This window comes from Pelmatolapia mariae, linkage group LG12 (genome assembly GCF_036321145.2).
Source record: "Pelmatolapia mariae isolate MD_Pm_ZW linkage group LG12, Pm_UMD_F_2, whole genome shotgun sequence".
NCBI classification, from domain to species: Eukaryota; Metazoa; Chordata; class Actinopteri; order Cichliformes; family Cichlidae; genus Pelmatolapia; species Pelmatolapia mariae.
The window spans coordinates 6422219-6437917 of NC_086237.1; the positions used below are offsets into that span (position 1 = coordinate 6422219).

The 15699-nt window shown below is 40.2% G+C and overlaps 1 protein-coding gene across 1 annotated transcript in view; it reads right to left on the reverse strand.

Annotated features, from left to right (window-relative positions):
• adgrd2 (adhesion G protein-coupled receptor D2) overlaps positions 1–15699 on the reverse strand; it is a 57845-nt gene that overhangs the window by 2052 nt on the left and 40094 nt on the right. The window contains exons 18-24 of the mRNA XM_063490427.1: positions 15154–15269; positions 13494–13614; positions 4727–4768; positions 4570–4623; positions 4329–4476; positions 428–486; positions 307–337 (exon numbers count right to left, since the gene is read on the reverse strand). Coding sequence (XP_063346497.1) covers positions 307–337; positions 428–486; positions 4329–4476; positions 4570–4623; positions 4727–4768; positions 13494–13614; positions 15154–15269 — 571 coding nt within the window. The remainder of the gene's footprint in view (positions 1–306; positions 338–427; positions 487–4328; positions 4477–4569; positions 4624–4726; positions 4769–13493; positions 13615–15153; positions 15270–15699) is intronic.

A 15699-nucleotide genomic window follows, 5' to 3' on the forward strand; every position in this document is an offset into this window, starting at 1 on the left:
TGCTGCTCACATCAGACCAAAACAACTCGTGGCCTTTAACTCAGTCGTTCCACTTCACTGTTCACCTTCTGCCCTGCATTGCTGTGTTTGCTGTCAGTTTGTAATTAATTATTGCTGCTTCTCCTTAATTCTGACTTTCTGCTCTGTGCCACTATTTCAGCTCATCATGTTTGATACTTTCTTCTTTTCCTCACAAGTTCTCTTTACATCATTTTCTCTGTTCTGCTGTTGAATTTGTGCTGTGAACGTAAAGCAACAAATTCCCAACCAACTCAAACACAGTATCAGGGGATTTTAGCTCTGTACCTGATGGCTTGAACCCCGTCAGCTGTACCACCTGTTAACGACAAAAACACGATACATTCATAATTAGTCAGCAGATGTAATAGAAAACATTATGTATTGATAATGCATACACATGACTTACTTGGTTTCCGGATCCTTGGTTCAAAAAGAAACTCACAAAGCTCTCCTTTCTGAAACTCTCTGCAAGCACAAAATACACCTATTTGTATTTAAAGTTTGCATTTGTCTTTGAGGACACACACAGTTGCTTATGCAAGGCCAAAGTAGTCATATAAGCACACCACAGTACAAAGGAAGCTTTATAAAACACAGAGAGAATGAAAAATGCAAAGAATTTCAATGACAAAAGAGCATTATGAGAATTTTCATGGAGAACTTTTTTCTTTTGTTTCTGCCTCTGTTTATTAACAATGAAGCGTTTAATCACTGCCTTATGTCAGCAGGACAGATGGGATCAACTCATCTATGAAAAGAGCCGAGTCTGAAGCACACTATTATAACGTATCATTCATTCAATCATCATGGCTAATGACTTCTGAGGGAAGTCTTGTTCAGAGATGACGACCTTTCAGTGACCTGAAATATGGAGAATAGATTTTTGTTGTGGTTTTTAATGACCTGCTGAAGGTTGGTCCAGCATCCCTGTCAGGACTGTTTGAAAATGTTGTTTTAGAGGATTTACATCACAAACAATGTTCCCTCTAAGCTGCGCGCGTGCGCAATTGCGCACTGCTGGCACGGTCTCTGCGCACAGAAAATCTGCGTTGCTCAAAAAAAAATCTAACCAGAATTGAAATTAAAATAAATACTTTAACAATTCTGTTTTGCAGTGTTAGTCAGTAAGTTACTGGCTGCTCCCGTATGGGATTAGAACGATGCCACCTTATCCAGCCAATGATGCGGTTCACATTCATATATACTGTCATTGACAGGCTATGACAGCGTCCTTATGTGCCGACACCGGTGTTTTAGCTAGCAAAGCGGCGTGGCTGATGTGGAGTGAAGCCACGTTAATGACAACGTGCACAACCATTGGAGATGTGAGCAGGACAGATGGAAAAAGTGTGGACTTTATACCAGTTTTTAAATTGTGTTGATAGGCCACGTAAAACCAGAGTTATGATAAAAATATCTGCAATGTTTGGTTTTCTTCCTGAATACTATCGTTGTTTAAATTTACTGCGGGAAGAAACGGTAAAAACTGCATTTTATAAGGCAAACACTTGAAAGCACTCTCCGCCTGTGAGGAAAAACAACACCAAAAAAACCCCCACCTATTGGTGGAAAAATGTACCATGTCGGCTAGTGGTGCAACGGATCAAAAGTCTCACGGTTCGGATCGGATCACGTTTTTTTCATCACGGATCGGATCAATTTTCGGATCAGCAGAAAACAAAAGAAGACAAAAATTTAACTCGCCATTTACTTATTTAAGTATTTTTTGCCTATTAAAAAACATTCAACTCAAGACTCATTCCCGCAATTATATAAAAACAAATTAAGATGCAATATAGGGCAGTACAGGGCTTTCTATCTACCACTCCGCTGTGATATAATGAGCAGTCACGGTCACGTAGCTTTCCGTTGCCCTGGAGGTCCACCCATTTGTAGTTAGGGCAACAGAAGATGCCTGGGACAGCTCAGCCATAACTTTAAAGTTTTCCTGCTCATACATGCTTGGAACGATCTTGTCACTGAAGTGGACGCGCGACGGGATGTCATAGCGTGGCTCAAGCACGTTCATCATAGTTTAAGCTAGTGCTGTCAGCGTAAATCTCGTTAAAATGATGTTAATGCCATAACTGCATTAACGCGGCAAATCTCCGTTAACTAGTTACCACAGATTGCCCCGTGCCTGGGGCTGCACAGCGTCAATGCGTCAACTAACGCGTTGACTAGTTTAAACCCTTGTTTTGCACAACGGAATACAGCCTCCCGTCTGCAGCTAAACACCCCAATAGCTTTTGTAATAGCTTTAGCCCGGTCGGATTGGGCAGCAAAGGGCTGCTTAGATACCACAAACTCCTCTGCTCCTCCACTTGGACCGCTAGCGCTGACCATAGCTATCGCTTGACAGACTGACCACGCCACCATACACATACTTTTTTCTTCTTTTTCGAATCTTCGGATCACGTGCGTGCCGAACCGTGGAGTGGGATCGGTTCGGATTACGGATCAACCGTGATCCGTTGCACCACTAATGTCGACCAATCAAAAAATGATAAGGCTCACGTCTGCTGTTGCTCACAGTGGTCCAAGGGACCGCTCAGGGAGTTTGTCTGTTCGCTCAGACACATGAAAAATTAGAGGGAACATTGATCACAAACATTACAGAACATATTCTTTGGCACTGATATAGTGATGCAGCAGTCACAGCAATGTGAGCACTTGTCTTTTAACCCAACATGTTCATAAATGATGCTGACTCAGTGCATTTAAATACGCTGCTGAGGTGTCCTTCACAAACATCGACGTAACAATCTGAGACTCATCTCAGTAGACCTGACTCAGCGTTTCACATCACAGACAGCTCGTCATCTCTAATAGAATATTGGAAGCAAACATGCTCTTTTTCTTGACCTTAACTCAATTTAGTTTTTATTTATATAGCTTAATTTCACAACAAGAATCATCTCCAGGCACTTTATACATATTAGAGTAACGAATTTCTCATTCTTTACTGTCAGTAAAGACTTGGTGATATCAGGGAAGAAGAACTCCTTTTTACAGGAAGAGGCCTCCACTGAACCAAGCACATGAGGAAGTTTTCATGCTTCTACAGGTTGATGGTCCCCTGATTTAGCCCTAACAATAAGTTTTATGATAACAAACTCACTCATATTCACATCCACGCCTGGATGAGTTTTCCAGAATCATTTTGATATGAAATGTTTCTAAATGTCACAGTGTTGTTACTGAGTTTGTGCCTTTGTCCAAATACTGAACTAACTCACCTAACTAACCTCCTAGTTTGCTTAATGTGTGCATTAAAGCACATATCCTGGTTATAAATCAGACTCTATGGTTCTCACTATTCTTCTAGAGGTGAAAAATAACTTGTGCAGGACTTTTTGTCTTCAAAACCTGCCTTTAGTTTAACTGAAGGATTTGCAGATAAATGTAACTGCACCACAATAATACTTCATTCAATGTTTTCTTATGATAATATTCACAATGACCAAAAGTCAGTTGATGGTGGATGCATCCCATCCACAGCATCTGATAAGTCTGAAGGATGGGTGATTTATTATATTTCCCACAATAAGTTTTTAAGTTCTTTCACTGATTTTGTAACTCACAAAGACTCATAACACTGAAGCTGGATCAAGGTGATGTTTTCTTGCTGTCTCCAGAGGAGGCAGCCGCTGTGTAGTCATGGTGTTCACAGAAATATCATTCAGCTATACTGCAGTGGTATTGCTTCATCAGATAGGGTCATAATCAGATTAATTTGGTGTTTTGCATTGGGCGATAAACCTGTTGAGTCATAAATGTAAAAAGTGTGATCAAACATTATCATAAAAAAGTTATCTAACTTTGGTTTGTAATCAGCCAAAGCCCAACAATAAGACAATTATGGCAAACTGTCTAGCACTGAGGTGATTGTGAGGCAAATATACAGGCAGGTCTATACATATTTAGATAACCAGGGCTACAGAGCCTGAAAACATGTAGATGCTAATAATCACTATCTGCTTCACAGAGTTTGCAAAAAGTTTTTTTGAGATTGCTCCGCCCACCTCACCCACCTCTTTATTCAGTTTTGTTCTCAGTATCTGAAACTGTGTTGGGGTGAGAGCAGACTGGGCCATCTAAAAACATCCAGTTTCTTTGGCTTGAGAAACACTTTTTTGCAGTATGCTCTGGGTCATTACTTATTGCACTGTACATCTGACCAGTGCTGCAGCATTTGGCTGAATCTGAGCCTTCTTCTAACAGCAGACACATGATCAATAAACTCCAATCAGTGTTCTTAACAAAATGTGTGATATTTGAGTGAGGAGCACATCACGTCAGCTCACCGTTCTTGATGACCATGGATGTGGAAGTAGTGCCGGCAGGTACAGACGTCTCACTGGTCTCAGGGCTGGAGGTCGTCGGTAGGCTGTGGCCCCAGGACGTGATCGGGGTCCTCTGAGAAGGTAGGAAGCTGGTTGGCTGGGAGCAGTTCTGCCAAAACATCACAATGCAGTCCATATTTCAGTCCACTTTTCTGAAGAGGGAATTTATTTTCTGTCCTGATGGATCCTTCTGCTCACTCACCGTGAAAGATAAGGCCTTTCTCTTTTCTTTGATCCTCTTTATGGCATTCCTCACCTAAATGAGAAGCAGTCTTTACACCCACTGATTTGTCCAAAAGGCTGGCACAAGGATGTGCTCTGATTTTGCAGGACAAAAGCTGGACTGAATGCATTTTTACCTCACTGTTGTAAACAGCATAGACTAAGAAGATGTACAGACCCTGTGGAGAGAAGAGAGGTGCACTAAGAAGCACGTATGAAGACAGAAAAGAATCATCTCCATTCATACTTTCACTGACTATATGGATTTCACTGCTCTGTTTTGTAACCTCGCTCAAACAAAGCTTTCATACTGTGGTACCGTCATTCGATGTGGTTTTCTACTCCTGACAAGAGCTGCAGTTAGAGTCAGCAAATTTCAGCTTCAGCTCAACTGAACGCAATACTACAAATTTTAGAACTGCATTTCATGCCTCCCCAAAAAGCTGATTCTGTTCATCTGGACGCAGCGTTTTCAGTGGGAGAAACGTTTCATCACTCATCCAAGTGACTTCTTCAGTCTCAGCTGCAGGTTTCCTCAACCTGATAAACAGAGCACTGATCATTGATCAGTGCCCATGAGTACCATTCACAGAGAGTTGGGCTGCAACACAACATGGTGGAAAGTAATCAGATGTTGTGCTAATAATGTAACAATAGGGTAAAATATAATAATTACATGTAAAATACTTAAGGCTGAACTGAAATAAATGTATAGAAATACTTACTGAGATGTGTGACCACTAACCATGTCATATATTAACTTGTCCAAGTGACCCCAGTCACATAGCCCTAGATTGTCAGTGACAGCTGGTGGTCGCTGGGTAAAATGTATTACCCAGCTGGCACAACCCTTTTTGTGACTGTTTTGGTTGCTACAATAGTGCTGCAATTGTAGTTTGAATGGAAGTGATGGACCCTACAAACACTGTCCAGGTTCTCTCAGTTGTAGTGAAACTTTGAAAAATGTGACACCAACTGGAAATGGAGATTAATCGCCTTCAAAGTAAAAGCTGTATCTTCTGAAAAATGCCTGCTGTAGCACTGAGGCACAAGTTTCACTTTAAAGGCAAACCTTCTCCATCTCCAGTCTGTGTCACACTTTTTCAGTTGCATTGCTGCTCAGCAAGTGTTTGCAGACAAACATGCAACTATGGGGAATGAGCCAGCAATCAGAACAATACCTAGGAGGTTTTTACTGCAGCACCTTGCAGCCGCTTTCACCCAGCAAAAGACAGCACCCTCCAGAAACCACTGCCAAGTAGTAACCAATATTAGTATCACATCCACTATGGCAGACAACTATTGATGATGTGATGTGAGAACTCAACAGGCTGGATTCACAGATTTTGAATTCTGTCAGAATGAGGCTGTCAGACGCCCAAATCAGAAATAAAATAAAATCCTCAGCAAAGAATTCCTCTTCTTCATAATAACTCCATTTTATAAGCATTTGAATGTAAGCATTCATTATCCATCCTGTGTACAACACATCCACCACCCCTCCTCTTCAAATATCCAGCCTTGCGTGTCTCTTACTTTGTCTCCAACCTGAGCTGACAGCCTCATTTCTAATTGCGTCCCTCCTTATTACTCCCAAAGACAATGTTAGCATCTCCCATCTGTTTGTTGTGCAACTCTGTCTAAACCAGATGTTGGCTGATCTCACTAGCATGTTGTGAAGCTCTCCTTGCACTCTTCCTCCACCTTCATTACCTCTGCTTCTTGCATCTTCACCGTTACACCTGTTGCCTTCCCATTCACACATATATATTCTGTCTTCTGCTCCCGACATACATTCCCCTTCTCTACAGAGCATACCTCCACATTTCCAGGTTTTCCCCACCTGCTCCCTACTCTCACTGCAGATCAGTGTTGTCTAATGACATCATAGTCCAAAGAGTCTCCTGCCTGACCTCATCTGTCAGCTTGTCCAGCAACATTTAATCTTTACCCTCACTTGCTGCTTCTTCTTTAATCCTAAAGGTACGCTAAAGACTGTGCTGATACCACCTTGCAGTCTCTGGCACCTTCTGCACAGGATGTAGTACACCTGTGGGCATCTTCCTCCTCTCTTATATTTCACTCTGAGTTCAGCACAGCCCTTTCAATCCTTATCAGGAAGTCCACTACCATCTATCCTTCCACATTCCTTTTCCTAACGCCATACCTACTCAACACCTCGTCATCACCTTTGCTCTGTTCACCTTTATACCAACTGAAGGGTGCTCCAATTACAACTCCAATTAAGCCAGCAGTAACACAGTATCAACTGGCAACGTGCTGGCCCAAACCACTGCAGGTGTTCGCTGCTAACCTGGGCCTGATGGATCCTGTTTGATTTGCCCTTTCTGATGCAAACCTCCCAGTTTCTCCAGGCCTGGGACCAGCATTGAGAGTACACTGGTTTGTGGTTCCCCATGGATGGCTTCTGTTATGTTAGGTCTTTATTATTGTTAATAATTTTTTCTTGTTATTGCCTTTGTGTGTAAAAATAAGCATGTTCTGTGTGCATTTGTTGAAAAAAAAAATAGCTCTTACGAAAACCTTTGTGTTCTTAAAAGTATTTTAAGTACATATGTCCAACATGTCTTTAGTTCTTAATTATTTTTTGACTATGAAAACAAATGTAATTTTACTAAAAATTAAAAAGATATTTTTTTTCATTATTAAGTTACTTTTGTTCTCAGGTCATAGTTAAAAACTACAGTGTGTAAAATGAATGATAAATGTAAACTGAGATGTCGTGAAACATTTAAATATGCAGTCAGTTCATTGTATGATTAATAGGTAACTGGCTTGAATGGTCCAACTACTGAACTGGACAGTGTGTGAACATTTATCAATTAATCAACAGTTATTTGTTTTCCAATGTTTAAAAAGGATCTAGAAACAGAAGAAATCCACATGATGTTAAACATGTTGTGTCTTTTCCTGGAGTGACACTTTTAATTTCAGACTTTGCTGAAGGTGCAGAAGACATACAGTCTCATAAATGCTCATGTAAATACAAAGAGATAGGAATATAGTAGCTATACTGCTGTACTATAGCTACTGTACCCCCCTCCACCATAACCTGCAGTATGTCTAACCTCAAATGATATGTTATTATTCTTTCTCTCTACACCCTTGTTTTTTCTTTTTTGTGGAAAGAAGAAGAAGACAGGCTGGCCCAGCATCCTCCTCCTACCTACATGAGGAAAAACTCCTACTGTAGTGTTATCTGCCCTCAGCTGGACACTGGCAGTAAATCTAAATTAACTAGCAGCTCTCTGAGGGTCACCCAGGGGCTAGCTCATTTTGATTAATTAAAGACCTGGGAAGGGCAAAGAGGGGTGGGAGGTTTAGGAAAGGACAAGAGAAGGAAGGAGGCAGAGAGGGAGAGATGCACAGAAAGCTATAAGAATAACAGAGACAGTGTGTGGAAAGTGGGAAGTAGGGATGAACGTGAGAGAGGAAGTGAGTACTGTGTTATCAGGAGAGCTCGAGGTAGATGTGGTATGACCTGTCGTTCAAAGTACTGACTGCCACCTCCCACACACACACACACACACACACACGCGTGCACGCACACGGGCACGCACACACAAACGCGTGCAAATGCACGCACGCACACACATAAACAGAACGCAAAGACATATTGAAGTATTTTGTGGTGAACTGCTGCAGCTTGGTGGTGGTGCACTTTTAGAGCTCAAGTCAGTGATGTCACTTCCTGCATCTTCGTGATTCTATCAGATAAACAAAACTTGTCTTCTGTCAGCACTCAGAGTTCTTCAAACCAACTACTTGTTGAAGTTCAGTGATATAGGAGGTGTCTCCAGCATCACACACACACACACACACACACACACACACACACACACACACACACACACACACACACACAGTAAAAACAACAGCAGATATCACAGCAAAAAATAAAAAATCATATTACTACTAAAATACTGATACTAATGACTACCAGAGAGTAACGTGTTACTGTAATCCGATTACTTTTTTCAAGTAACGAGTAAAGTAAGGGATTACTATTGCAAAAAAGGTAATTTGATTACTATTACTTTCCCGTAAGCACGCTGCGTTACTGCGTTACTAAAACCGTGGATTTTTTGCGAGAGTGTCTCATGACAATGACGTAAGCGAGTGCGACCTTCGTGGCAACAGCTGTGTGCAGATCAAAAATGGATAATATATCGAGTGCGGGAGAGAGTATGAGCGTGCAGCGTTTAAAGTGTGGAAGTACTGACCTTACTTTGAGTTTGATTCCGTAAAAAGTGACACAAACATTAACGTCCGCTGTTCACTGCGTGGGAGGAAAACTTCTTTTTACAGCGAAAAAACCCCTAAACTTCCGAGCAAGCACCGAGTACGCCACCACGGGAATGTGAAACTGCCAGGTGTTCTGGGAATCCATCCTACCTGACAAACCATCCTACCCGTTGTTTCTGCGCATGCGCACAACACGAAATTAAGTGGCGAACCGTACTACCTTTGTGAATATTAGCCAGAAAAATACTCTGACGGGTAAAATTAAGTGCCAAAACATCCTACCTTTGTGAATGTGACCTACAAGCATACTAACAGCTAAAATTTAGTGGCAAATTTCATTTCATTCATTTCATTTCATTTCTTTATTTATTTCACACATGGTTCAACAGTGTTTCGTTTCCTACATACAGATCCTCCTTCCCATTAATATAACACTGCACCCATGGGTGAAAAGGAGCAGAAGAATAAATTCTTGTTAGCACCTGCCCCCTATCTGCAATCCAATTATTCTTACAAGAGGGCGCCAATAACCCCCCAAAAACCCTCTAACATGTATCTTTATGTAACAATGCAAAACTAAACAACAAATCAGTATAATCAGCACTAAATGGCAATGAAAATTTTTCCTTCCACATTTAGCCCAAATTACTTTCATGTTTTTCATATTGATTTATCCTTTTAAGTATATAACACATTTTAAAACGGTGCATGTTTGTACAACTCTTGAGATTATCTTGAAGAGAATTCCATATTCTTATACCCTTAACTGTCGGACACATTTGCCTTTGTGTGGTCCTAGCAAACTGATGCTTAAAGTCAAACTTCCTTCTACTGTCCCCACTTCCTGAACACAATACAAACAAACTTTGTAACTTAAGAGGTAATGTATTATTTCTTGCCATGAACATGAATAATAATGTCTGTAATTTCACTAAGTCTTCAAATTTCATTCAAATCGTCCTACCTTTGTTAATCTGAGCTAGAAGCATATTTTCACAGCTAAAATTCAGTGGCGAACCATCCTACCTTTGTGAATATGAGCTACAAGCGTACTCTGATGGGCAAAGTTAAGTGGCAAACCGTCATACCAACTTACATTTGTGCTGGAATTACTCTGTGACAGCAGAAATGTGCATAAACTACTTACGGTAGGACGTTTTGCCAAAGTAGGATGGTTTGTCAGAACACCGGATTCTTCCACTGACCGCTACGACACACCTGCACCAGGGTAAACCTCCGCCTGCCCCACTCCTGCTATACAGGTGAAAATAGAGCAACAGGACCACTGAGTCTTTGATTTTATTTATTATCTGCTGTGTTTTACGTGCATTTATTTGAAAGAGTGAGTGTAAACACAAAAAACCTGTTTTATTTTATGTGCAGAAAATAGGTTTAAATTTTAAACAAATTTCTTCCAGTCAGAGAATGTTGCATATAATTTAATGTTTGCTTGATGTGTAAAGTTAAAAGATTAAAACTAATAAAACAAGTTTTAAAAAGAGACTTTTTCATTTGATTAGATTTTATATGATGGATTATGCAGAAATAATAGAATTGGGCTGAAAGATTTATTGCTTTATTACCTATTCAGGTTGTAAATCATTTTTTTAAAAAGTAACTAAGTAACTAATTACTTTTGAAAATAAGTAATCAGTAAAGTAACGGGATTATTTTTTGGGGGAAGTAATCAGTAATTAGTTACGGATTACTTTTTTCAAGTAACTTGACCAACACTGATGACTACTGAGAGAAAGTTGTTCATTGTGACCTGGTGAGTGTTGAAAGATTAAAATATACCCGTATGGAAAAGATATATATAAATCTTATAAAGTTTGTATCTGTCTTGTGTGAAACTTGTATGAAAAGCATACAAGAGTGAAAACAGATATAAGATCCCTTGAAAAATTATATAAATGAAACTTGTATGTTTTGGATACTTACTAAAACAATATATGAAAGTAATGAGAAAGTGGCCACTTTCATGAGTAAATAATATAAGCCTTATATGAGTCACTATATGAAGTAGGCCACATCTGATGCAAGTAATAAGTTTTTTCTATTTCTTTTCCATATGGGTAGCAACTCAGTGGCACCATGATCCTGTATGTACTGTTTTTATGTATTTATTTTTTCCATGCACTATCTTGAAACTACTCTGTTAAACTACGCTGCAGATGCTTTAAATTCTGTAAAGGCCTGTGCTGGAGATGTATCTGTGGCTGCATTCTCTTATGAAAGCTGATATTTGAGGTGTAACTGGGGTTAATCTTATTAGATATAAGTCCCTGTAGCAGTAATGAAGAAATGGAGCCTGCAATGCTATTTTTTCTTCTTTCTCCCGTAGTGTGGATGTTTTCTGTCTCCTTACAACCTTCTTCTCTTTTCCCTTCTCTTCCCTTTACTCCTAACTTGAGGCAGATGGCTACTCCTCCCTTAGCCTGGTTCTGCTGGATGTTTTTTCCTGGTGCTCGCTCATAGGTAATTATCTGATTGTTGGTGTTTCTCTCTAATTTTGTTGAGTCATGAATTGGCTTGAACTGAAAGGCAGCCTGATTGCTCATCTCTGTTTCAGGTACTTGTTGGCTTTGGTTGGCATACATTCAGTTTTAATGCCATACTGCTTTTTATTGCTACAAACTGTGTGTTAGGTTATATGTCTATTGTCTAGATGACTGAAGAATGTATGTATAAGGACATCACTGTATCAATAATGTGATTGTAATGTGATTTCACATTACACAATACTTCTGACATTATATATGTATGCTGTCTTTGGGAATAGTGTTAAAAAGATGGCATACATTATCATTGCTATGCAGATCATATCCAGCTTTATTTATTCAGACATGTCAGCAGTAACATTATTATGTTATCACCTGGATTTCAGTCCCGCCTTCAATAGAAGGTTATCCTCATTTGACCCCTGTCTGCTTATTAGTCTGCATGTGGTGTTCTCATTTATCATCAAAGCTGACATTCGCCCTAAAACTCCTTCACTTCATGCAGAACACTGCAGCGAGAGGACAAACTAGAACTGGGACCATACCATATTAACTCTCTCCAGTGGCTCCCTGTTGAATTCAGAATTGACTTTTCAGCTCCTTCTCCTAATCATAGACCTCAGAGTGCCTTATTATCCTAACAGCACTTCATTCTCACACTGCAGGCTTACATGTGCTTCCTACAGTTTCCTAAAGTACAATAAGAGGTTCAGCTATCAGGCCCCTCTACTATGGAACCAGCCCCCAGTTTGGATTATAGTTGTATTATTGTAGGGGCAACTGTTGATGTGATGTGGCACTTCATGAATACAAGTGAATTGAATTGAGTTGAATTGGATTTGGACTTTAGGATTAAAATGAGTCTTTTTGATAAAGCTTATAATTCGTGTTGGATTAGGTGAAACTGAACCATCCCCTGGTGTGGTGCAATAGACTTCTGAGAGGCTTCCCATGATGCACTGAGCATTTCTTCTTCACTCATCACTTTTCAGGCTTTGTGTGTTTATACACCACTACTGTACTGAATTTTAATAGAGGTGGTATTCTCCGCTGTTGTGCTGGTTACACTAACATGTATAGTTGCAATATCACAGCACTGGATACACTTCACTATGCAGCTGCTAACCAAGAAGGTGGTGGAAGACTGAACCACTGGAAGAGGCTGGGGTTCTTTGTTTCACTCTTTACAACAAAAGAAACCAAAAAATGCTTTAAACCCTTTTTAAATACATGCAAACATTTTAACAGTAAAACTTTTTGACAAAAGTAACCAAGTAATTGATTGCTTGAATACCTAATTGAACCCATTAAAGTGAAAAGGCTGCCTGAATGAGCCAATGGGAGATTCTTAAACATTTATTGGGCGTTCAAAGACTTTCCACACTACACAACACATTCACCAATTCACAAACACATCCATATTGCACTTTATTCTATGCACTATTTAAATTTTTTTAATCACACCCACTCACTGACTGATGCACCTGGAGCTACTCTCAGCATAGAATTGTTCCCTTGAAAACTCGGATTGGAGAAGCCGAGGTTCAAAGCACTGACATTCCAGTTGGTAGATAACCCCCAATACATAAGCAACTGTAATGTTGCATTAATTATGATTAATAAAGCACAAATGTTACTTTTCACTAGACAGTCTACATTCACACCTCTGCTTTCTAACCATATTGTTATCACAAAACAACCAATACTTGTTATTGTCTCTTTGTTGTATCATTTGAAGTATGCGGTTATCTGAGAGCATCTCATTGGGCAGTTACCTTCAGGGAGTCCTCAGTACTGTTTGGTCCAAACACCTCTGTGGTGTGTTTTATTAATGTTTCATCACGCTGAGCTTGTGTATTATATGTTTATGTATGCCATTTACTCATTTAAGAGCCTCTCCTGTAGATGAAATGTGCACGTCATAAAGCCAGAAGTGTGGCTTTTGGCATCAAAAGTCTAAATGAATGATGTAATTTGAATACAGTTAAGAAAGTACAGTTCTCCTCTCTGAGTAAATCAAGAAGAAAGATTATATATCACATTGTCTAAATGAATACAATTCAGCTGCTGTTTTGTTTCCCTTTGCAAGTAACCACTAATATTACAGCAATATCCAAAGAGCTGGGGCTTTGCTTACCTGGAAGGAGTTGAGAGCAATGAAAATATAGGCAACTACCACAGACAGATGGACAAGCACGCCACACAGCCAGGTCAGACCTAGGACAGGCAGCAGGATCAGAACTGGACGGGTCACAGCCCTGCAAGCACACATGTACATGAAACATCCATGAACACCGGGTGTGTGCAAACATGAGCTCGAGGTCTCACACCTATGAAAGAAAACGTCACCTTGTGTTGATTCCTGAGTACCTTTCTTTCTCTTTTTTAATCCTGTTATAAAACTTGAGGACAGACAGACAGAAGGAACAAGCAAAGCGGAGTTTTCAAGTTATTTTGATGACATTTTCTTCTCAGATATTTCCTCCTTGAATTCTCATCAAAGATCTCTCCATAGCTAAAGATTTTACCGCCTACCACAGTCGTGCTCCTGTTCCTTTGCAATCTTTCTTTCAATGATCCCGGTGCTTATACGGCCAATAACCATTTCATGGGGCAAGGCAGAAAAGGTTGCTTTTGTTCAAACCACTATTGTTGTCACACTGCTGCACCTGGGTAGAGAGATTGAGTTTTCAGACTACACTGTGTCTGCAAGGACAAAGCCAACACTCTCTTCCCTTTTATTTTTGAAAGTCGTTTTCCCTCTAATCTCCTCAATTGACGTAACACTGGCACAGACTTTCAGTCTGTTTGTGAGGGAACGAAGAGACAGCGAGAGCGAGAGGGGGAACAGCTTTGTGGCATTACCATCGGGCTGAGATAAAAAGGAAGAGAGCTGCTTGATGCTGGGTTGAAGCACTTTGTTTACCTGAATCTGAAATTATCAGGTAAAATATGTGAGATCCCAGTTTCTCCTTCAGACAGCAAGACTTTCTAATTTTAGTATTTTGACCTGTGCATTACCCTCTGACAAGCACATTACTGAAGAATGCCCACACATTCTACATATAAAATATCTACAGGTACATGTATATGTACATTAAATGATAATTTCTTCCCTACCTGTAATGATTTTAACATCTTAACCACTTTTTAAAGAAGGGCAACAATGACTGTTGCATAAAACGAACAAACACCGTACTGTACGACATCTACAGAGAGCGTTTGAAACATTGGCTGTCCTCTTCCTCTGTGCCTCTTTCCAATTCTGGTAGGGAACTCATTTTTTCAGGTATCCTAATTTTAAGATGACTTGATAGGAACAGAAATGCTAAATAGGAGAAGGGAACAATCTGGTCCTTTAATGTGAGAAGGAATTCTAAAGTATTTGGAGAAAAGTGCTTTAAAGAATAACAGTTGTAGCAAAGTTGTAGCAACCGCACACACACACACACACACACACACACACACACACACACACACACACACACACACACACACACACACACACACAAAGAAACAATTGTGCAGGGCCCAGGTGTTAAGCTGATAAGCACTTACAACTCCCACAGTAAACTCCCAGTCTCTCACACTGTCTCTATTCATCATGGGTTGCTCAACCAAAAAGAAAATAGTAAGCCTGTGTGTATCTGTGTGAAGAGAGAGAGAGGCATAAGAGAGGGAGAGAGAGAGAGAGCGAGTTTGGCCAGACAACAGAAGAAAAAAAATCGTAGGAGAGCACAGAAAAAGCAGGAGGAGAGGGAGTGACAGAGAGTGCTACAAACTTTATTGTATCTCACCAGGTAAGGTCATAGGTCTGCATCTTTGATGCTGAGCTTGGACTGAGCATCTTAGCACGACGACGAGCGCTGGAAACGGTCACCATGACAACCCGACACAGCACAACCGCATTGACCTGCAGGCAGAGGACAACAGCATCAACACGGCCTCCAGCAAACACAAGACGTGCCACTGCAGAACCACTTGGCCTCCAGCTCACATGAGGAGGAGGGAGATGTTCCCCTTCTGCTCAGGCTGCAGGAAATCAAATCACAGCAAACAGCATTTAGTGAATGCAGTGTACGTTATTTCAGTTTGCACAGCTCCTGGCCTCTGTCAGGTGGAGGGAACAGAATATACAAATAAAGGAAACACTCACTGTTATTATTCTGCAACAAATCCAGAATGACCTGATACTCTCATTAAGACATCCAGGTATTTGTTTATATATTTGTATTTCTATTAGTAAAATTTACCGTATGAATAAGCAAACCAAATAAATGCATTTTGTCATAAAGCATTTTTAATAACCTTTTAAAAATATGAAATTTGCATTTTTTGCCCTC